The sequence below is a fragment of the Lynx canadensis genome, chromosome D4, assembly GCF_007474595.2.
Source record: "Lynx canadensis isolate LIC74 chromosome D4, mLynCan4.pri.v2, whole genome shotgun sequence".
Lineage (NCBI taxonomy): Eukaryota > Metazoa > Chordata > Mammalia > Carnivora > Felidae > Lynx > Lynx canadensis.
The window spans coordinates 72913671-72935293 of NC_044315.2; the positions used below are offsets into that span (position 1 = coordinate 72913671).

The 21623-nt window shown below is 49.8% G+C and overlaps 2 protein-coding genes across 3 annotated transcripts in view; one reads left to right on the plus strand and one right to left on the minus strand.

Annotated features, from left to right (window-relative positions):
• SNX30 (sorting nexin family member 30) overlaps positions 1 to 6634 on the plus strand; it is a 116790-nt gene extending 110156 nt beyond the window's left edge. Inside the window, exons 9-10 of one of the 2 annotated variants that reach the window (XM_030292693.1) lie at positions 410 to 465; positions 635 to 6634. In XM_030292693.1, coding sequence (XP_030148553.1) covers positions 410 to 465; positions 635 to 674 — 96 coding nt within the window. In that variant the 3' untranslated portion in view covers positions 675 to 6634. Of the gene's footprint in view, positions 1 to 409 lie in introns of both variants that reach the window. The other variant, XM_030292694.1, reaches the window with a different exon arrangement.
• A 3334-nt stretch (positions 6635 to 9968) lies between these two features.
• Positions 9969 to 20224, minus strand: SLC46A2 (solute carrier family 46 member 2). Its single transcript, XM_030292695.1, has 4 exons — positions 18953 to 20224; positions 17424 to 17507; positions 16856 to 17012; positions 9969 to 10874 (listed from the first exon to the last, which is right to left on the minus strand). Exons 1-4 carry the CDS (start codon positions 20082 to 20084, stop codon positions 10817 to 10819), a joined length of 1431 nt encoding a protein of 476 aa, XP_030148555.1. The 5' UTR covers positions 20085 to 20224; the 3' UTR covers positions 9969 to 10816.
• Positions 20225 to 21623: the final 1399 nt, after the last annotated feature.

Sequence of the window (21623 nt, forward strand, 5' to 3'; positions counted from 1 at the left end):
TGTGCAAGTCCTACCCACACCTGGAGCAAGTCTTCCTCTTGGCTGAGGACCTAGAGCCTCCTGAGGGCTTGCAGCTTGCCGTCTTTTCTGCTTTTTGAAGGGAAAGAATTTCTGCCAGCTGTGAGCTGTGTGGACGGTACATTAAGGCCTCATAGAGACCCCGCTGTCTTTCGTCTCAGAGATGGGGATGATATATTCAAAGCAAACACCGGCCACGTCCCCAGTTTCTAATAGTGATGGATAATCCACGTAGACCTCGGATGTTACATTATGTACGTACATTACTTAGACAAGACATGAGACAGAGGTCACCCGGTGGGACTAACAATAAAAGGGTAGCTCAGAGAAGAGTTAAGAACCTGCTCCTAAAATCTGATGTTGAAAATGTGTGTGTGTGTTGTCATTTCAGTGCCTCATGGCATGGGAGTCGATTATTCCACTACTACAGGAGAAACCAGAGGCCAAGTAAGTTCCTTCTTGGGACCGAGACTCTTCTACCTACACAGGGCATGGCACCCCATACCAGGACGTCCCTGTAGTGCCAGAGAGGTGGCACTGAGAAAACAGCCACAGAATCATCTCTCCTTTGTGTATTTCTCTCCCTTCCCGCCCCCCACCCACCTTTGTCTGACAGTGGTTCTCCGTTAGTATTTATTCCTTGGTGGAGTCTGTAAGGCTATAATCATCTCTCAGCGAAAGAAGCATACCTCCGTGTTGTGAAGGAGCCCATTAAATCTGGAACACTAAGATCTGCAGCTGAGGGACGAGACAACCCAGCTGACGTTCTGACATCTCATTACAGTCTCCTGTTTGGGGACAGCATGGTTGCCTGTGGTGGAAGAGAGCCCGGTTCTTGCTTTTCCAGGACACGAGGAAGGCAGGCACAGAGGGCAGCTCTCGTTTTCCACAGACACACGGGGACTCTGGAATTGACCTGTGTGGGCATCGACTTGTCTCAGCCTAGAAGGGGGTGTTGGCACCTCCACGGAAAGTCCTTAATGTACAGTGGCCTATAGCTGTGAGTGTGGCCTGCTGCCTGCTTGTGACGAGTGGCACCTCTTTTGTGGCTTCTGGTTCACATAGGACCATTTATATCAGCGTCTGTATGCGTCCGTGCCCAAATGAGCAAGCCAGTGTCCTTGTCCTCGTGCGATACCTCGGGGAGCCGAGGGGGCAGTGCTCCCCAAACTTGTTTCTGACACTAGAATGCAGTAGATTGGAAACTGTTTTTTGTGTAAAATGGGGGGGGGGTGCATTTTTCTCTGTGAAGTTCTTCAGTGTTTTTCTTTTGCTTGTTCAGTGTCGTCAGAGTAGAGCTGAGGCCCGTGGTGGGAAGTCTGTGTTGTCTGAGGTCAGAGTAGCTCCCAGTAACTGGGGTCAGTGGGCGTATACTAGGCCCCATCTCCACGTCTGCTCTGTGCCGTCTGCCTTTACCTCACCCAGAACTCCTAATTTAGTGTCTCCTACCACGTCCACGGAGTGTTTGGGCGGCCTTTTGTTGAGAGGCTGGTGTGCTATAGTGACACAGTGGAGGTTCTGGGAACTCCGTGTGCATGTTCCATATGAAGTGCTTTAACCCTCGATAGTCCCTGGTCGGAAAGAAAAGTCGGTACCTGGATGGGCCTCGAAGATGACAAGTGCTAACAGCGAGCCCTTTGCTTCTCGATAAGCTAAAACCTCTTCAACTTGCAGCCACGTTCCCCAGTGACCACTGGCTGCATCTCAAGTCTTCAAACCGACACGAAACCGACGAAGAGGATCTATCTTCCAACTCCTTTTCTTTCCTCCTGGAGTGAAGCTACCTATGCCACATTTGCGCTCTCCCGTCTGTGGCTCATCTCCCCGTAAAATGATCAACCTGAGCCTCAAAGAGGCAGTTAGTGTTCTTGTCGCGACGCAGCCGGGCCGAGGCGCTGGCGCACACGTGGGTTGTAACCCGCAGGTACCCAGCCGCGTGCAGCGTGTCGAGGTTCCTCCACCCCCTCGCGCCCGCGGCGTTGACCTTGGGTGGCCACTGCCGTGATGCCAGGGGTGCAGCAGTAGGCCAGCGCAGAACAGTTCGGCTCTGTTTCATTCATGTTTTGAGGAAGTCACGGTTTCAGTTAGAACTTTTGTATCCGTCGGTACTTGCCTGCACCGTCAGACCCCCTCACGCCGTTCTCAAATCCTGCGATGTGAATTTTTGTTTGGTACAATTAGAAGTGATTCATCGAAGCAGAAGGGTAAGGACAGGCCATCTAGCCCGAGTGGTGAGTCCGTGTTTCATGCTACCTCTAAGCCATCACGTTGGTGCGGGTATGGATGATGGATGTCTGGGTCCAAGCTGACAGCTTGCTGGTAGAACAGGGTGTATATCCAATAACGGGTTGACGGCCCTCTCTTGATATTCGTGGAAGGCACTAGACTGACCCAGCAGCGAGCGCTCATCTCCAGGAACGTGCGAAGCCTTGCCTTGTGGAATGCGTGCTTTAAAAACGTTGTCTGGTGTCATGAGTGCTTGGAAAGAATCGTGGGAAGAGTTGATGGGAAGACCAGGATCTCATCTGCCGCTAGTTGCCAAAGCCCAGGAGCATTCCTGTGGAAAGTTTAGTTGGAAAAGAAGGCAACCCTTCAAAACAGTCATGGGGCTCCTCTCTGGGACATACGGGAAGGGAGTGGAGGGGGGACGCAGTCGTTCCTTATGTTATTGGAGGCAGAAGACTAGCTCGGAGGGGACTCGGGCATCTTACGGCTTGTCTTTCTCCGTTTGTTTGCCATGTAATGTTTCTGTGCTTTAAGACACCAGGGAGAGCTGGGACACTGACGCCAGAGCTGGGAGAACCAGAATATGTTCCAGACTCCCCTGGAGAAATGGTCTTGCCCGAGAAGGGACGCTTGCCCCTTCCTTCAGGCTGGCGGCAGATGAGGTGAGGAGGCCCAGGAAGAAGGGACGGTAGGCAGTGAAGGAGGCTCCCCGGGCCTCCCCGACCCCCACGGCTCGTCCAGCCTCTGCGGGTCAGGAGTCCCAGGCATTTGCCCTTTCATCTCTGTGAGCATGAAGGGGATTCCCTGTGAGAAGTGTGACCGGAGACTTCTGTGCCAAAGACTGCCTCATAGAGGCTCACCCCGTCCTTCTTGGCTCCACAAAGTCGTGGTGCTGAGATCACTGCCTCCTCTCTCATAGTTGTGTCCCAGGAGGCTTTTGCTTGGGGACACGCTTGACCTCAGGCAGACAGACTTGGACAGGTTTTGAGTCTTGGGCACATGGCAGCAGAATGCAGAGTGACGCCTATCAACTGCCTCTCGGGTGCGGGAAGTGAAGGGTTCATTCACCCAGGTTAAAAATCCAGGCTAAGGCAGAAGAGAGAATTCCTAGAAACTGAGCAGATTTTAGAGATGCACTTGATGCTGAAGGGAGCACTTGTGCTTTGTGGCAGATACGGACACTGCGGTCTTCCTTATCATGTGGTGGATCCACAAGGGGATTCTAGGCTACTCTGCCCAAAGCCAAAAAACCTCTGTTCTTCCTGAAAGAGGAGGGAACACGTTTCACAGCCAGGTTTGGGGCTGGGTTTTGTCCTTTAATAAGACTTACTAATGATTCCCAGTGACCTCAGATAAGTGCAATTATGGAGATGATTGGCTCGTATTTCACTGTGCTGCTCGTTGAACTCACCAGTCACCTTCCTTTAGGTGAAACAACAAAAGCCAGTACGACTCCGGGGGTCGTGGTGAATGTAACGTTAAGTTTGTCTTCATGCCAAATTTCAGCCACACCTGGAGCGTGTTCTACATGTTGTCGAATTAAATGTTTTACCAGTCGCCATCCACATGAGGGATTTAAATGCACGCTTGCTGCTCATTTCTCGTGAGGCCACCTTTGTTTTGAAGTGACAGGAAGTCCTGCTTTAGAGGAGGGCATGGTGACCTGACTGCCTGTCTGCAAGTGGAGTGTGTCTCTTGGGCCCGTAGGTGTCAGCCTGGGACACACCCAGGGTGCGAGTGACTTGGCCCTGCCGTCAAGAGCATTGACATCGCGGGCCCCTGGCTTTGTTTTCATGCCATTCATTACACTGCAGAGTAGTCCTTCTCTACCCTCTGCCCTGAGACAGGCAGGAGAGAGACATCGCCACAGCCTCCCGGGCCCATGTTGGCCTCGTCTGTTTGGATGTCGGGATGGGGTGACCTGGCCTCTCCTCAAGCTGCGCTGAAGGGTGCTCCCGCTCAAGAGAGGCTGCCTGTGTTCAGGGCAGTGCAGAGCAAGCCTGTGGCCCACCTTCCCGGATGCCTACTCTCAAAGGCCCGTGGAAACTGAGTAATCTAATTGTCAGGCTGGAGTAACACTGCAGTCCATCCCCATTTACAAAACATTTTGGGAATTTGGCTTTGCCTTCTCACTTTCAAGATGGCAACAGATTGGACATGGCCTCTTATGTTTTCTCCATTCAGATGGCAGGTGGCATTTATCAGTAAATTCGAGTAAAATGTCATGATGCCCTGGGTCAGACTGACCTATCAAGCTGGGTGTGTTGGAGTTGTTCTCTGCTTCCTCGTGGGGTTTTTTTTTTTTATTTAGTGCATAAACCAGGAACCTGATTTTTCATCAGCCCACCCAATAGGTGGTTAGCTTTCTGCTTTAAGCATGTCTGGCCTCCCTACAGTTGCCTGGATGAGAGCGTGCACAGAGCTATCTGCGTTAGGAAAGGTGGAGGAAAGGCCTTTGTCACGGGGAGTTTGATCGTTGTTTCTTAATCGTATGTTTGAATTGCATTCCGGGTCTGGCTGTCTAACCCTTTCTATGTGGCAGAAAAATATGTTCTTCAGGCAGTTTTTACTACTATAGATAGCCTGTAAATAAGTACTTTGGAAAAAAATAACAAACCAGTAATATATTTGTCTTATATAGAAACATTCTGTGTGTTTAGCACTTGAAAATCAACAAATCCAGACTTTAAAATTGCCACAGACTGTTGAAAGCCTAACTCTACTTTTTGAGAATTGTCAACACCTACTAATATGCCTTATTCTTCAACTAGTGTGTTTTAGATTCTGGATAGAAAGAATTTTTTAGAAACGTAATCAGTTGTTCAGCTTAAATGCTAGAGGTCTAACATAGCCAGTCCTCAGCCCTCTTAAAGAAATAAGAAAGTGAGGTTCATAATTAGGGCTGCCTTTTGGGAAGAGAAAGCTAAGTATTGCTATTGCCAAATGATATTTTTGATAATGTAAGGAAACACAGGGACCACTGAACCGTGTGTGTGTGTGTGTGTGCGTGTGTGTGTGTGTTAAAGTGTGAAAGATTAACTTAGTGCCTTTTGGCACACTCTCGATTGTAGAGGATATATGGTATCAGCATTGACAAATCACGTAGATACAGAGAACTCTAGATTATGACAATATTAATGGTGTACCCCGATTCTGCGGAACAGTTTTTTAAAAGATAACTGGGGGCGGGGTGGGGGGCTCAGAGCAGCATGTGTCAGATAGAAATTCTCCACAGGTTGAAATGCCAAAAACCTAAAACCCATTGATTCTTTAGTCCATTTTAATAGAGCTTTTACTATTAAAACCAGTGACGGAGTATTGCAACATGCATGTCCCTGGCAGTGCCACCCCCTCACCAGGTGATTCTGGGCTTCCTGCATGCCAGGTCAGAGCAGGTCACACCTGTCCCCACCCCTGAGTAACAGGTTGTTCACAGTCTCAGACCAACCCTTCAGTCTCGATGGTACCGGAAGGAGAAAAAGGGGGTGGCTTTTTTCTGCAGTGTGGGAACGGGGAGGGGAAAGCAGATTGCCAACAAGATGAGAATCTGTATGACAAAAAGACACCTGTGTCAGCTGGGCCTTCGTCAGACAACAAACCAGCAGCTGTTAGCAGTCAGCACCACCACCTGGACACCCCTGAGGTCTGGTCCTGTCCCGTAGGCACCCCCAACCATTGTACTTCCGTGTGCCTGATTCCTCGATGTCCGCGCATTGGGAATGCATTGAGAGATGATGTACATCTGATATATTTCCATAAAATAAACTGCCAGCAACCTTTCTAACTTGTATTTTAACTGTTGAAAAAGAGATTCAAAACTTTTGCTTAGGTCATGTCCAAAGTGTGGACTGTATTTCTTATTTTTAGAGGTCATTCTTCACATTTAAAATTTTAGAAGAACCCCTCCCCCCGCCCAAGGTATTGATGAAGTCCTCCCTCCGTGTAAATGTGTTCTCTTCTCTCCATGCTGCCAATAAGCCAAATCAGAAGCTGTGAAAAAAAAAAAAAAAATGTGCTCAAGAATGTGTGTGGACGAGAAAGTGATTTATTCCCAGGTCAAAGTCTCTGTTTCATGAAGCTACCAAACTTTAAAAAGAATGTCACCTTTTTCTTTCTTTCTTTGTTATGGAACCCAGAGATTGTAAAAAGAAAAAAAAAAAGTTTTGTTGCATTTTTTGATGCTGGCACGAGGTTTTTGTCCACTTTTTTTCATATATCTGTGTATAAAAAAACTCTGTCCATTGTTTACTATGAAATTAGTATTACATTTTGAGGTAAACAAAAGAATTTGTATTGCTTGTTAACTATTAGCTTGTAAATTTAAAAGGTTTCTTTACCTCAATTAACTTAAAGTAATGGACCAATAAACCTACGAATGATGCTTTCTTTACCTTGAATTGTGTTGTCATTTATAACACTCTACACGACAGGAAAACACGTGTGCCTTGTATTTTGTTTTCTTGTTTTCTCTAAAGAGGTATGAGTTTGCCTGCAAGAATCAGGATATACAGAGCACCAGGAAAAAGATATAATTAACCTATTTTTACTCTTCTTTACTTCTCCGTAGATTTATCCTCAGTTTACCTTCTACACCCCACAGGTTGGCACCGATTTGGGGAAATGAAGAAACTACCTGGTGTCTGTTCACAACCACTGTGATTGGCGGGCAGCCTGGCAGCCAGCCCAGGTACTTTCGTGAGGATTTCTTCCTACTCCATCCCATAGCAAAGCACAACATCTTCTCAGTCAGGACCAGTCATTTCCTGATTTTTTTTTTTTTAACTGCCCTGATGCTTTTAAAAAATCTGTTAGGCAAGAAGAAATGCCTGTGGTTTGTTAGGGTGTCAAGAGTGTGTTTCAAAGGGAGACCGGAATGCTCGGTTAATGACCCCAAAGTACTGGAAATGCACTTGAACTTACTGACAGTAGACATCACTAATCCAAGACTACAGTCATACACAATGAGGCAGCAAGGCGGGATAAGAGAGCTTTGGGATCAGATCTCAGCTTTTTCCACTCGTTACTTCTGTGGTTTTAGGCAAGTCCCATTTCTCTGAACTTCAGTATATTGATCTTTGCAATGAAGACGTGCTTTCCCTTGGTGGGTTGCTGATGGGATTGGCGATAATGTATATATATATAAAGCATCAACGTGTCTGCCAACACTTAGATGACTGGACTGCTCTTACGGGAAGACTCTTCTATTACTTGTTTAGGTATGGCCAACTTAAATAGCAAGTATTCCCATAACAATCCTTCCCGTTTGCTTTGTCAAATGAAAATTAAGGGGGGGGGTATATATTTCTTGTAACTGCTTTAAGAAGGTGATGGAGATAGTAGGCTGGTGGACTGTGGTCAGACTGAAGCCCTGGGGAACAGATGGGAATAGATCATAAAAGTTGTGGCAATGGGCGATAGGAAGGGTGATGAATTTAAGAGATTTCTGTGGTGAGGGGAGGGGATCAGAGATGAGACGGAGTTTTCAAGCCTGGGAGCAGGGAGATGACGTCATTAACTCACACGTGAAAACAATCAGGAGAAAAATGTAAAGGTTGGAGTAGCTTAGATGGTGAGGTGGGAGAATAATTTGGTTTGGAATTATGTTTGAGGAAATCCGGTGGAGGTGTCGACCAGATTGTTGGAAAAAGTGTTCTGGAATCCCTGAGAGTAGACTAGATTACTTGGGGAACATACCAAGGACAGAGCTTTATGGGCCTCAAGAATTAAGGATGGGGGCGCCTGGGGGGAGACTCAGTTGGTTAAGTGTCTGGCTGTTGGTTTCGGCTCAGGTCATGATTTCCCGGTTTGTGGGTTTGAGCCTCAAGTCGGGCTTCACGCCGACAGCACTGAGCCTGCTTGGGATTCTCTCTCTCCCTCTCTCTCTCTCTTTGCCCCCCTCCCCAAAATAAATAAACTTAACAACAAAAACAAAAAAAATTAAGGATGCAGGAAGAGGGGGAGAGGGACTCAGGGAACATTCTTAAGAAGAGAAAGGCCCATAAGATAACATTGGTTCTTAAGCTTGAGGGCTTGTGAAAACACCAATTGTTGGTCCCCAGCTCTAGAGTTTGATTGGGGTGGAGCCAAATAATTTGCATCTCTAACAGGTTCCCTGGGGATACTGAAGCTGCTGGTTCAGAAACCACACTTTGAGAAGACCAAAGGGGTTAGAACCTCTGTTAGAAGAACTGGTGACCTGGGGCAAGTGGAGAAGGGTCAAAACTGCCACCTTAGTGACAAATTGAAAAGGAGCCAGTGCTGGGGCTTTGAGAGCCCAGCTCAGGTTAAAACCCACAAGCGTATGGTGGGTGAGCGGGAGCAAATAAGGACATGTTTCTGGATGCTCCAAGCCAGCTTTTCAGGAGCAGGAATGGAGCTGCCAATGATGAGATTCATCCGGGTTGGGGAGCCGATCAGGGGCTGGGACAGGAGGCAAGGAGCCAAGAGGAAGGAGCATAATCGGTGAGAATTTAGCAAGGTAAGCTTGGCCTTGAACTCCACTTCCCATCCCACCTCCGCCCGTGTCGTCTGTCTCAGGGAGAGGCTCTGCCTTCTTCCTAGTTGCCTGAACCTCAAATCTGAGCATTCTTGCCTCCATCTGCCCCACCCTCTGCAGATCACCTGTCACCAACTCCTGCTGACCGCCAGCTCCCAAGGATTTCTCTAAGTCCCTCTACTGTTCTGCACCTTCACATCTTATCCAAAGTCAGTCCGCCATTGTCCGTCACCTGGGTTACTAGCAGACTCTCTGCTCTTGTGTCCTTTCTGCAAGTCTTCTCTCTCCTTCTGCCCCTTCCTGCCCCAGTTCATTCTCAGGGATGCCAGGACGCATTCCATACTCCTGCGTGAAATCTTCCACCAGCTATCCCTGTTACTTTAAAGAGAAACTTTCAGGGCGCCTGGGGTGGCTCGGTCGGCTAATCATCTTGACTTTGGCTCAGGTCATGATCCCATGGTTCATGAGTTTGAACCCCACATCGGGCTCTGTGCTGACAGCTTAGCCTGGAGCCTGCTTTGGATTCTCTGTCACCCTCTCTCTCTCTGCCCCTCCCCCTGTTCTCTCTCTCTCTCTCTCTCTCTCTCTCTCAAAAATAGATAAACATTAAACAAATTAAAGAGAAACTCTTTTTAAGGCTCTATATGTGTATTGTTGTTTCTCCCTACCACTCCAGTCTCCTGGTCTTGATTCTGTCCTTTTGGTACCTGTCCCTCCCCGCCTCTTTGCTCCCCTTATATTGAATTCCTATATCAAAAGATATTTTCACCTTCAGGCCTTCCAGCTTGTTATTTCTTCTGCCTGGACTGTCCCTTAACTTCTGGCCTGGGTGACTCCTTATCCTTCCAGGGTTACCGTAGTCCACTTCTTCTGAGAAGCCTTCCCTGCTCTCCTAAACCTGGTTAGATGCTCCCTTATGCTAGCACTTATTATAGGATATGTGGTTGCCAGCTGTTCTGTCTGTTCCACCTGCTGGACAGAACATTCTGTCAGGGGATGAGCAGTCACGTGCTTGCCGTATCTCAGCACCTAGCATGGTGCCGGGACCTTAGAAGACATGCCAGAAAGGCTTGTTTATTCCCTGCAAGAGATCAGAGGTGTAAACTCTCTGAGCCCAAACGCTTGGAGCTTGAGATGCATTCCCTAGCTTTAAGTTTTACCCCAGTATAAGAATGCCATGCCTGTAGTTATAGAGGGAGTCTGGCCGGGGAAGAACGATTCACACGCATACAGTAAATGTTGATTTTATTTGGAGGTGAGCCTGTTTTTCTGTGTGTAAGTAAAATAGTCTGTAAAAATAGGTACCTCAAAATAAGACGGCTCTTAGCCTATCTCCTCTGCCCTCTCTCTCCACACCGCCCACTTTGGGAAGAAGTATTGTTGACTGAAAATATGCCATATAATAGTCCACTAAAGAAAGTCGTTTGATATTTGCTTCTTAAAAACAACAGTAATGACGGCAGTAAAACTACCCTGAAGCCAAGAGCCTCAGCCCCAAATCTCTCCTGAGTGTTCACAGCTAACAAGGCCTCAGGGAAGAAAGCTAAGTTTTTTTCAAGGTTTTATTTTAATTAAAAAATATATATATATTGGCTGATGTTCACTGTTGGGAGTTCTTACAAAGCATCCCCTCTGCGCTCCCTCTAGGCTGTTGAAAATGCATGCTTTGGCTTGAGTTTTCCTGGGGGACCCCCAGCACGGCACCCAGGTGACTAGTTAGTGGTACCTTAGAGCCAACTCCTGGAAGAAAAGGGGCTGCTGTCTGAAGCCCTTTATGCGTCTCGTGTGACTGCGCACGGCCCCCTGCATCTAACCCTTGGAAGTTCACCCTCTACTGTCCCCAGAACCTAACCTCTGACAGGGACGTCTGAAAGCTGAGAAAGTTCTATCACCAAGAAAGTGCTTTTCCCCACCCGCCAGGGACCCCTGAGCCAGAGCAGCTCATGCCCAAGCCAACTCTGGCTGGAACCTGGGGTTTTGGAGCAGTGGCTTGCTTTGGTCACTAGCACCCAGTCCCTTCTGTTGACTTCAAAAGAAGCCATTGCTGGTATTTTCAGCTCCCGTCGGTCAGCACCTTCATTTCTCTGCGATGTCTCCATATTGCAGCCATGAGGCTTGTTTGTAGGCCACGATGCTGTAAGAATTACAAGACAAACAGTTGGAATGGGGCAAAGGGTGTGCCTTTTCCTTCCCACCAATGGCCGCCTTTTTTATCACCTGTAGACTGAGAGGCTCTGACCATTGTCCCCAGAATGTTGTTCTGAGTGGAGAGATGGCCCATTCCAGCCCTATAATATCTCAAGCCCTTTGCATCTACATTTTCCTTTTCCTGAAATCTCTCTCCATCTCACCACTGCCTGATGAACTCCCACGTGTATTTCAAGATCAAAATTGGGCTAATCCAAGCAGAATTCGCTGCCTCATCTTCTGTCCTTCCATAGCCCCTTTATCTGTTCCATAAATTCTCATTACATTGTTTTCAAATATTTGTAAAAAAAAAAAAAAAAAAGGGAGGCCTGGGAATTAGGAGCTCTGACTTGAAGTCTCGGATCTGTATGACCTTTGGCATGTCCTTCCACCTCTGGGATCCTCGGTTTTCTCATGCTTGAGCTCTAGGAACCTCAGTTTCTAGCCTACAGCAACCTCTTCCTGGCTGATGGTCAACACCTGGAAGCCACTGGATGGGGTGCCAACTTAAGTCCAAACCTTCTAAGGGAAAGCTTTGCGGGAACTTCCAAAATCTCTGATGTCCCACCTTCCATGAGTCCCAGAGCTCTACAGGGAGGAACACGCACTGTACTTGAGACAAAACTCATTGTATTAAAGAGCTGGCAGGAAAGTCCAGATGTGGGCCGACACCAGGTCGCAGCCCTGCCTCTGCGGCTGACCCCCACTGTAGACCCCAGTAGCAAAGCCAGGTGGCGATGGCCAGCCACTGCCTTCATGGTCAGCCGACAGGCAGCTCTGGGATACGGATGGCCAGCAATGCTGGCTAGTAGGTGCCACACCCTTCCAACAGATCATTCATTAAACAAATACTTTTTGAGTACTTCTTACAGGCCAGCCTCTCTGCTGGACACAGATGATATGTGCTGAGCCAAACGGCCATGGTTCCTCCCCTCAGGGAGCCTACAGTCTGGTAGGCAAGCGTATGAAAAGATAACCCCTAACCATCAACTATCAGGCTATGAAGGAAAATGGAGGAAGCTTTGGGAGCATATGATAAAAGGACCTAATTTAGATTAAGAAAGGGATTTGTCTCAAAAGCTTTTTGAGAAAATGTTGCTTAAGACCACATCTAGTTGGGTTAAGAAGGAGGCATGGGCGCAGAAGGGGGAAGAGCATGAGGGGTCGCTCCTGGGACTGACACCTGGGGTCGCGGAGGGTGGTTAGTGACAGAAACAGAAATTACGGAGGTTGGCAAAGCCAGGTTACAGAGGACCTTGTGGTCCATGGGAAGACATTGGGTTTGTATCCTAACAGCGGTGAAAGCCAAGAGCAGAGCTTTGAGCAGGAGATGATGTGATCTGTTTAAACACTTGAAGGAAATTGCTCTGGGCACCTGGTGGAGAGAGGATGGGAGGGAACAAGAGTGGACATGGGAGGAATGGTCCAGAGGCTAATCAGGTCGTTCAAGTGCTCTGGCCTAGGGGTGGTAGCAGTAGTGATTTAAAAAAAAAAAAAAAAAAAAAAAAAGGATGAATTTGAGGACCGTTTTGAAGGTAGAGTCAGTGAGGCCTGACGGATTGGAGGTGTGGGAGATGAAGATGAGGGCAGACTTCGGTGACGGTTCCTCCCCCGGGTGAGTGGCGGTGCCATTTAGGGAGGTGGCAAAGGCTGGAGGGGGAGCAGGCATAGGAAGGCGTCAAGAACCCAATTTTGGAAACTCAGGTGGTAATTTGAAGTCTTGAAAGTGCTTTAGATTGCTTCGAGAGAGCATATGAAGCGAGAACCCAGAGCAGAGCCCCAAAGAATCTTCCATTTGGAGGTGTGTAGAGAAGAAGTGATGAGGTGCTGAGAAAGCCCAGTGACGGCCAAGAGTGAGCACGGGTGCTGGGGCCGCCGAGAAATCACGTGGGGTGAGATGAGGGCTGAGCGAGTCCACTGGATCCAGCTTTGAAGAGTGGTCAGCGGCCCTAGTGAGAAGAGCGCTGCTGGTCGAGGGGGGACCTCGGACGTCTGGGCTGAGAAGTGAGTGGGCGGTGAGGACGCAGGCAGCAGGTGCACACGAGCCTTTGCAGAAGCTGACCGTGAGGAGGAGGTTGGGGAGAGAGAGGGTGGCCGCTCGCGTGTCCGTTCCGGTAAGAATTCAGGAGAGCGCAGCCAGCCCGAGGAGGGAGCTCTCTAAGGAGACAGCACAGGTGGCACCCTGGCACCTGGCGACTCTACTAAGAAGCAGTGCGGTGTAGAGGATCAGAGACTGCCTGCGTTCAAATCCTGTCTCTGCCACTTACGGGCTCTGAACCTTTGACAAGTTACGTGATACCTCAGCGCCTCTGTATCCTTATTTGCAGAACAGTAATAGTAATTACGTCAGAGGGCTTTGGGGGAAGATTAAATTCATTAAAACATTTTAAGTAGTAGCTGGCACATGATAAGAGCTAGTTACAGGGTTGCTATTATTATTACTAAGAAACAGGTGGGGAGGGAGGAGAGGGATAGAGTGGCAAGTGGGTTGAGGATGGGCAGAGCCAGAAAGTTCTTTCTTCAGCATCTCCCAACTGCAAGAGGAGCAAGAGGGTGGGGCGCCTGGGTGGCTCAGTAGGTTGCTCATCTGACTTCGGACAGGTCATGATCTTGCAGTCCGTGGGTTTGAGCTCCTCGTCGGAGCTGACAGCTCAGGGCCTGGAGCCTGCTTTGGATTCTGTGGCTCCCTCGCTCTCTGCCCCTCCCCCACTTGTGCTTTGGCTCTCAAAAAAGAAATAAACATTAAAAAAAAAAAAAGAGGAGCAAGCAGGAGAGGGCAGGTTCTCACAGTCACGTGAAATGGGCTCACTCTGGTACCAGGCAGGCCTGGGTCACGGTCCCTTCTGGCAAGCAGGCTGTTGGCAGCTCTGACCCAGGGACCCCTCCTCCCCGCCTTCTGCCTCCACTGTGTCCTCTGCCTCCCTGCTCTGACATGCCTTCCTGGGCTTTTATGTCATTGGAACGTAGCTTTTCTTTCTGTGGTTAGAAAGCTCTACTGGTTTTCCCTGTCGCTGTCACTTGATGATTGATGGTTCAGCCTTGGCCTCTTCTAGCTGTAAGAGTTTTTCAGGATCTCGTTTATTTAGTGACTTCACGGAAGGGAAAGGTAATGGAAACACTCCCTTTATACCAGAGTCCTCAATCTTGGTTGTATATTCGAATAACCCGGAGAGCTTTTAAAAAGGCCTGGGCCCAGGCTGCTCTCCCGATCAACCGAGTCAGAATCTCTGGGGGTGGGATCCAGACATCAGTGATTTGTTCAGCCTTTCTAGGTGATTCCAGCATACAGCGAATGAGGCTTTATTTGCACATGTGTCTCTTTACTGCTGAATGGCCACAAGACAGGGAAATAATTAGCAATTACTTAACGTGCCTCATTCACACAAGCACTCAAGTACTTACTCGACTGATACAAGATTCTGTCCCTGCATCTGTGATATAAGACTCTGTGCACGGAAAGTATGGCCAAGTCCAAGTGCGTGTTACACAGCGCACTGGGGTGAGACGTTCAAGGGCGGACCACCTCCTTCATGTGCCCTGAAGTCTCTTAACAAAGGCACAGGATCCCACTTAGTACACACACGAAGCAACGAAACTGTGGGAAGGAAAACGACTGTTGCTATTTTCTCATGGCTTTCATTTGTTCGTTTATATCTCTAGCTGTGCCACCCATTAGTCAGACTGGTTTTCTTTTGTTTTCCTTTGTTTGTTTGTTTGTTTGTTTAGGTTAATGAGAATATTTCGCCCGTGTGCCAAATAGGGCTGGGTAAACTTCCAAGTGGCACGGCTACTAATCCATTACTCACTTGGACAAAAAACTGGGGCTCCTGACAGATTTGCATTGCGTGCTAAGTCTTGGTAGCTAAGCCCAACCCATTCAGCCAAGACTCGCATGAAAATAGGGGCACAGGAAAAGGCCTAAGGGCTGGGCAGTCTGAGGACAGGTCCGGCTCAGTCCCACACCTTGAAAAAATGAGAACTGGGCCAAGAAGGCCCTCATAACCATGCCGCTGCTTACACAGATTCTCAGCTGCTTGCCTGCCTTCCTTCCTCCCTTCCTTCCTTCCCTCCATCCCCCTCCCTCCCCCTCCCTCCCTCCTTCCCTTCCTTCACTTCAAATCTTTCTTTTCTCAACTACGAAATAGAGCAAAGAGCCTTCATTATTGACGGCTTCTGTCTAAGGAGGCTCAACCTTCTATGTGGGCAGGGACCTACATTATGATGTGATGTGAGAATTCCAACAAGGGTCTTCCCCCATCCACTTCCCACTTCTTTCAACCTGCCTTCAGTTATTTTCTATTCTGCTGCCTGTAATGCCACCATTATTGATGTGTAGACTTCTCTGTGCTACCAGGCAGACCCTTTAAAAATGCAAATCTTTGGGGCGCCTGGGTAGGTAGGTCAGTAGGTGAAGCTTAAGCGTCCGACTTCAGCTCAGGTCATGACCTCACAGTCTGTGAGTTCGAGCCCCTCGTCGGGCTCTGTGCTGACAGCTCAGAGCCTGGAGCCTGCTTCGGATTCTGTGTCTCCCTCTCTCTCTGCCACTTCCCTGCTTGCTCTCTGTCTCTCTCGCTCTCAAAAATAATACACATTAAAAAAAATTTAAAAAATTAAATAAAATAAAATGCAAATCTTTATCAAATCCCTCACATGTTACAGTGGGTAGGTTTATTGTATTCCTTTCTCCTCTGGTGGGAGTGATACAAGCCTGAGAGGACCTCACTAAATGAGAAGGGGTAAACAGGCCTAAACAGGTTGAAGCTGTGCTGTCTAATGTAGCGGTCACTAGCTATGCCAGCCGCTCAACACCTGAAATGTGTTCAACCTGGGTCCAAACTGAGATGTGCCATCAGCATAAAACACGTACCAGATTTCAGAGACTTAGTGAAAAAAAAACAAAAACAAAAAAACAACTCATTGATTAATTTTGTAAATTGATGACATGTTGGAGTGGTATTTTGGATATGCTGGGTCAAGTCCAATATGTTACTAAAATTAATTTCACCCGTCTTCCCATTTTTAAACGTTACGAGACAGTTTAAAATCACATACATGGCTTGCTCTTGGGACTCACGCTGGACAGGGCTGGTCAAAGATCATCTTGGTGATGTCCTAGGCTAGTGCTCTTACCGTGGAACCAGACTGTCTCTTTTTTTTTTTTTTTTCAACGTTTATTTATTTTTGGGACAGAGAGAGACAGAGCATGAATGGGGGAGGGGCAGAGAGAGAGGGAGACACAGAATCGGAAACAGGCTCCAGGCTCTGAGCCATCAGCCCAGAGCCTGATGCGGGGCTCGAACTCACGGACCGCGAGATCGTGACCTGGCTGAAGTCAGACGCTTAACCGACTGCGCCACCCAGGCGCCCCGCAGACTGCCTCTCTTGGGCTTCTCCAGCCTTCCTCCTGCTTGTTATCTCCCTGACCTGAGTGTTCTTATTTTACAAATGAGACGACTCCCCCACAGAGATCAAAGGAATTGCTCAAGTCCTACCAGGAGCTCCCACAGTCCAGGGGCATGTGAGATTCCGGGGCACTGCCAGGTGCCCAGCCCTTGGAGGGCGTGGAGAGAATGGAAGTGAAGTGAGGCAGGATGATTCTTCTCTAAAAGGACCTCAGAGAAGACGTTGGAGTGGTTCAAGAGGATATCTAATCCCAGCCTCTAATCAAAAGGAAGTATAAAACTGCCAGGAAGTAACCAGCTGATTGTGGCCCTCTATTCATTATTTACGAGTTCGGGGGTTTCCCAGATTGGCAGATTATTAGCTTGGGAGAACAGGAGGACTTCTTATTTATGGGAGAGCCCCCTCAGAACCCACTGCATAAATGCCGCAAATAAATAATTCTTTATGATAATAGACTGGAGAGGGTCCAAGAGGCCCTGACCTAAGCCCAAAAGCCCCAGCCCAAACCAGACTCTCCTTTCTTACCCAATCGGGATGATGGCCAGGAAGGAGAGAAAGGAGGAGAGAGCAAAACAGGTGCCCACGAACTTCTCCATGGTGAGCTGATAGATCTTGTTGTACACCGTGGACGTCACCACCCCAGTCAGAGCCAGGGACAGCTGCAGGATGACGAACACCTTTCCTGTGGAAGGGACAGAGGTTACCAAGAAGATATGTTGCTGTCCCTTCCATTTTAGCTGCTAGCCGAGTCTCTAGGGAGCTCTCAGGAGACTCCGCATCCTTCCCAGGGCCGCCTCTCAGTCTTGGCTCGTTCCAGCGGGACTCCTGGCTCCGTCGGCTGCATCTTCCTGCAGCCTGCGGGTAGCAGTGTCCTCCTTTGACGGTGGCTTTTCAGTGACCGACTTTCTGAGTCTCTCCCATCCTCCTGTTTTCACCCCCTCTGCTCTAATGGACACCGGAGTGTCCCTAGAGTATTCAAGGCTGCTTCTGGCACCGTCTCATGGGCCTTTTGCAAGTCCGAACCCTATGCCTCAAGCCAAGCAGCTCTGAAACCGGCCGGGCAGAGAACTTCTGAGAGATTCCTTTCACTCACCATAAGAGGAGTCCTTTATGAGTTTGGACATTGCCGATCGGATGGTTGTGACGGGGATGAGAGCGAACAGCATGACAGCTCGAGCTGGAAAGAAATCACAAGAGAACACTCCTCGTCGTGTCCAGGCTTGGCCAAGGAGTCAATCGGAAAAAGCAAAAGCCTCACCAGGAACCTCCCCCTCTCCCCACAATCCCCACGGGCTTGCCCCACAGGGAGTGGTTTCTCCGCCTGCAGGCTGACACCCTCTCCGGGGCGGGCTGAGCCCCTGAGCTCTGACGGTGCCATAGATGCCGCAGACCCATCTGCGACGTGGCAGGGCACAGCTGGCACGGTGACGGGTAGTGAAGGGTGTCTTCGTCGGCAGAGTTACGTGGCATCTAGGGAAGTAGAGCTGATGTCACGGGAGTGACTTTAGGCTCCTCTCCTTGTCCCTGGGACAGAGGTGTCTTCTGTCGCCATTCATGAAGCCCTCTGGTAGACCGTGCCAGGAACTTTGGCAAACTGCACCCAGGAGTGTATACCACACGTACAGCCGCCACCACCTTTCCTTCTCACATGCCTTATTCCTAATCCCAATGTGCTGTGTGTTTAAGTGTGTGTGGGGGGGACGGGGGGGACGGGGGGGACAAAGGTAGAGGTGGTGGGAGGGGAAGGGGAGAGGGGTACTCTGGCTTTTGCACGTGGCCCGTTTATCTGGGAGTCGGCCAAACCTAAGTTGCCATTTTGTTAGGTGTCTTCTGAGATGTGTGACCTCAGCCAAGGGAGAGGCTCTGATAACCGTGTAGAGTTGTTTTTTTCTAATGTGTTAGCCACTGGCCACGTGTGACTATATGAGTTAATTAAAATCAAATCAAGTCAAATTGAAAATTCTGCTCCTCAGTTGTGCCAGCCCCATTTCAAGTGCTCAATAGCCACACATGGCGTGCGGCTGCTTTTATCAGACAGACCAGATTTAGGACATTTCTATCAGTGTAGAAAGTTCTATTCCAACATTGGTCTAAAGAGCTCTCTGCTTGTGGTTGTCCGACCTGTGTCCTCGGGTGGAAACTTCATTCTGCTTCCTTGAAAGAATTTATTACATTGGTTGTGGAAGGCATTTGTGCCTTTTTTAATCCATTTTTGAATAGCCCATGCTTGGCCCCAAATGACTTTAATTAAGGGACCTTTTCAGCCTGATTACCTTAATGTTTTATCCCTTTAAAATTGGAGAGAAGAAATCCAACCTCGTCTCCGAAGGCCAACCTGAAACCTTCCCTCCTGACCACGGGCCCCACCGACCAACCTCCGCTGACTTCCTAGAGCCACAGGCATCACTCTGAGGCCACTTCGGCGGGTAACACAGATGACCCAGTAGACAGTACAACTCAGATGAACTCAACTGCACATGATCCTGTCTCCCTCGTAACTTCCTAGGCAGGGGGTATGGCCTGAGCTGGGGACACCCGGACCACAGCATCCCTGGTGTCGGCCCCACGACTCAAGGGGCCGGCCGTGTCCTCGTCCTGCCTCCCCGAGAATGCCAGACTCACCGATGTAGAACATGTATGTCTTTTTCACGAAAGCCAAGAGGAGGGCTCCCGACCCAAAGGAGACCATCCCAATCACGATCATAGTGGTGTCCCGGAAGCAGCGGGAGAAGAGCAGGACGCCCAGGAAGCTGGTGATGAAGATGGTGTACCCGGCTGCCATACCATAGCCCACCTGCACTTGATTCCACCTGAGAGGCTCTCTGAGCACAAAAAGGGGCATCACGTCCACGGTGCCCACCACTGCCAGGTCATATATGACGGCACCCACAAAGAGCAGGGCGATGACAGTCTTTTTGGGCACTGCTTTCCCGGGAGATGGAGGGTACCCCTCCACACCCTGCTTGTCTGACTGATCGGGATCCAGGGTACGATACGTGCCAATGGTGCCTGACACCGTATCCACAGCGGGGAGTGCCGTCCTGGGACTGGCCGTCGACTCGGGGACCTTCAGTACCAAGAGGCTGTACACAAGTGCAAAAGTGGCACAGCTCACGCTGCAGGCCGTCAGCACCAGGCCCTGCCCCGAGTGGTGCCCAGTCATCTGCTTGAAGAGGTGCCCCGAGGCCATGCTCCCGCAGAATCCCGCCAGGCCCAGGATCAGGTCGAGGAGGATGAGGCGCAGGGAGCGGCGGTCCTCGGAGGAGCCGAGGGATCCCAGGGCCATGACGCCCGACCAGAAGGCGGAGAAGCCGCCGCACAGCCCGTTCAGCGCCGCCGCCCCGTACAGCACCTCCACGGGCCAGTCCAGCAGCACCTTGAGCAGCAGCCCCAGGCGGGAGAGCAGGAAGCCCAGCAGGGACACGCAGATGGAGATCTTGCGGTGGTAGCGGTCGCTGAGCCAGCCCAGCCCGTAGGCGGACAGCAGGGGCGTCAGGCCCGCCACCAGGTTGTAGACGATGTAGAAGTTGGAGATGGCCCTCTGCTGTTCGTCCTCCAGAGCGTCCCGGGGCGACGGGCTGGCGCTGTGGTTGGAGGAGGCCCCGGCTCCGAAGGACGCCTTCACCACGAGGAGCAGCCCCGCTTCGTAGAGGGAGGCGGCCACCTGCGTGGACGCCACCACGGGCTCGATCAAGGTCCTCACCCGGAGGCGAGGCAGGGGGCCGCTCCACGGGCAGGTGGCCTCGGGGCCCATGAGGGCTCTCGGAGACGGGCCGGAAGGGCTGGCCGGACTCGGTGCGAGCGCGACTGTGCGCCGTGCTCCCGGGTGCGCGCGGGACGGGGCCGAGCCGGGGCGCGTGTGACAGCGGCCGACCCTGTGCCGGTGACCCCCGGGCACGGCCACTCCTCCCGGCCTTTTAAGGCCGCGCCCCGCCCCCGCCCCCGCCGGCCGAGCAGGGCTAGCGGCCGCCCAGGAAGCCGGGCGCCGGGGAGCGCACCGCCCGTTTCGGCCCCCCGCGTCGCCACCCTCCGGTCGCCGCGTCACGCTGCTCCGACGAGCGCGGCCGCCTGACGAGGGCCGATTGCCCCACAGCCAGGCGTGCCCCGACCTTCCCCTAGCTTGTCCCGGCGGCCGGGGCTGAGACCCCCCACCCCCTCCCGGCAGGGAGCAAGATTCCACTGTTTCTGGAGGGCAGGTCTGGGCGCGTGGTGGGGAGGGCTTAGGATTCTGCCTGGGCTCGGGGCTTCGGTGTGAGGTTTTATTTTATTGGGTTGTAAAAGCAACAGGGGACCCGTGTTGCTTGCTGTAGGGATCTGGGTAGCAAGACTTTGAGAGAAGCGCCACTATCTCTTTGAGATGTTGATTGCAGCTCTTTTGGATGAAAACCCAGCAGTGGGATCCCACGATCATAGGGTCGGTCTAGGTTTAATTTTTTGAGGAACTCCCATGCTACTTTCCATAGACGCTGCACCATTTTGCATTCCCACCAACAGTGCACAAGGCTTCCAATTTCTCACACCCTCACTAATACTTGTTGTCTTGTTATCTTCTTTCTTTTTTTAATGATAGGATAACCATCCCGACAGGTGTGAGCGATTTCTCCTTGTGGTTTTGATTTGCATTTCTCTGATGATGAGTGATGTTGAGTATGTTTTCATGCTGGTTGGCCACCTGTGTGTCTTCTTTGGAGAACTATCTATTCAGGTCATTAACTCATTTTCAATGGGCTAATAACCCAACTAATAATTGGGCTATTATTTTGTTTTTGTTTTTGTCCTTACAATTAAATTGTAGGTGTTCTCTATATATTCTGGAGATTAGCCTCTTATCAGTTGGAAAGTGTGCAATATTTTCTCCCATTTTGTGGGTTGTGTTTCACTCTGATGTTTCGTTTGCTGTGTAGAAGCTTTTTAGTTTGATGGAGTCCCACTTGTTTATTTTCAGGATCTCGAAGAGATGTCCGTACTCCTGTGTTCACTGCAGTATTGTTCACAATAGCCAAGATGTGGAAATAACCTGAATGTCCACCGATGGATGAATGGATAAACAAAATGTGATATGTGTGCATACAATGGAATACTATTCAGCCTTTAAAAAGAAGGAAATTGTGCAATTGGTGACATTTATGAAACTTGAGGACATTATGCTAAGTGAAATAAGCAGGTCATAGAAAAACAAATACTGCGTGATGTCACTTACGTGAGGTATCTAAAATAGTCAAATTCATAGAGTCAAAGAGTGGAATGGTGGTTTCAGAGGTGGAGGAATCACTAATCAATGGCATAAAGTTTC

Coding starts and splice junctions, on each gene's coding strand:
- SLC46A2 (XM_030292695.1), bottom strand. CDS start 20,084: ATGGGCCCCGAGGCCACCTGCCCGTGGAGCGGCCCCCTGCCTCGCCTC. Junction 17,508..18,952: donor GACATACATGTTCTACATCG/GTGAGTCTGGCA, acceptor ATTTCTTTCCAG/CTCGAGCTGTCATGCTGTTC. Junction 17,013..17,423: donor CATAAAGGACTCCTCTTATG/GTGAGTGAAAGG, acceptor TCCCTTCCACAG/GAAAGGTGTTCGTCATCCTG.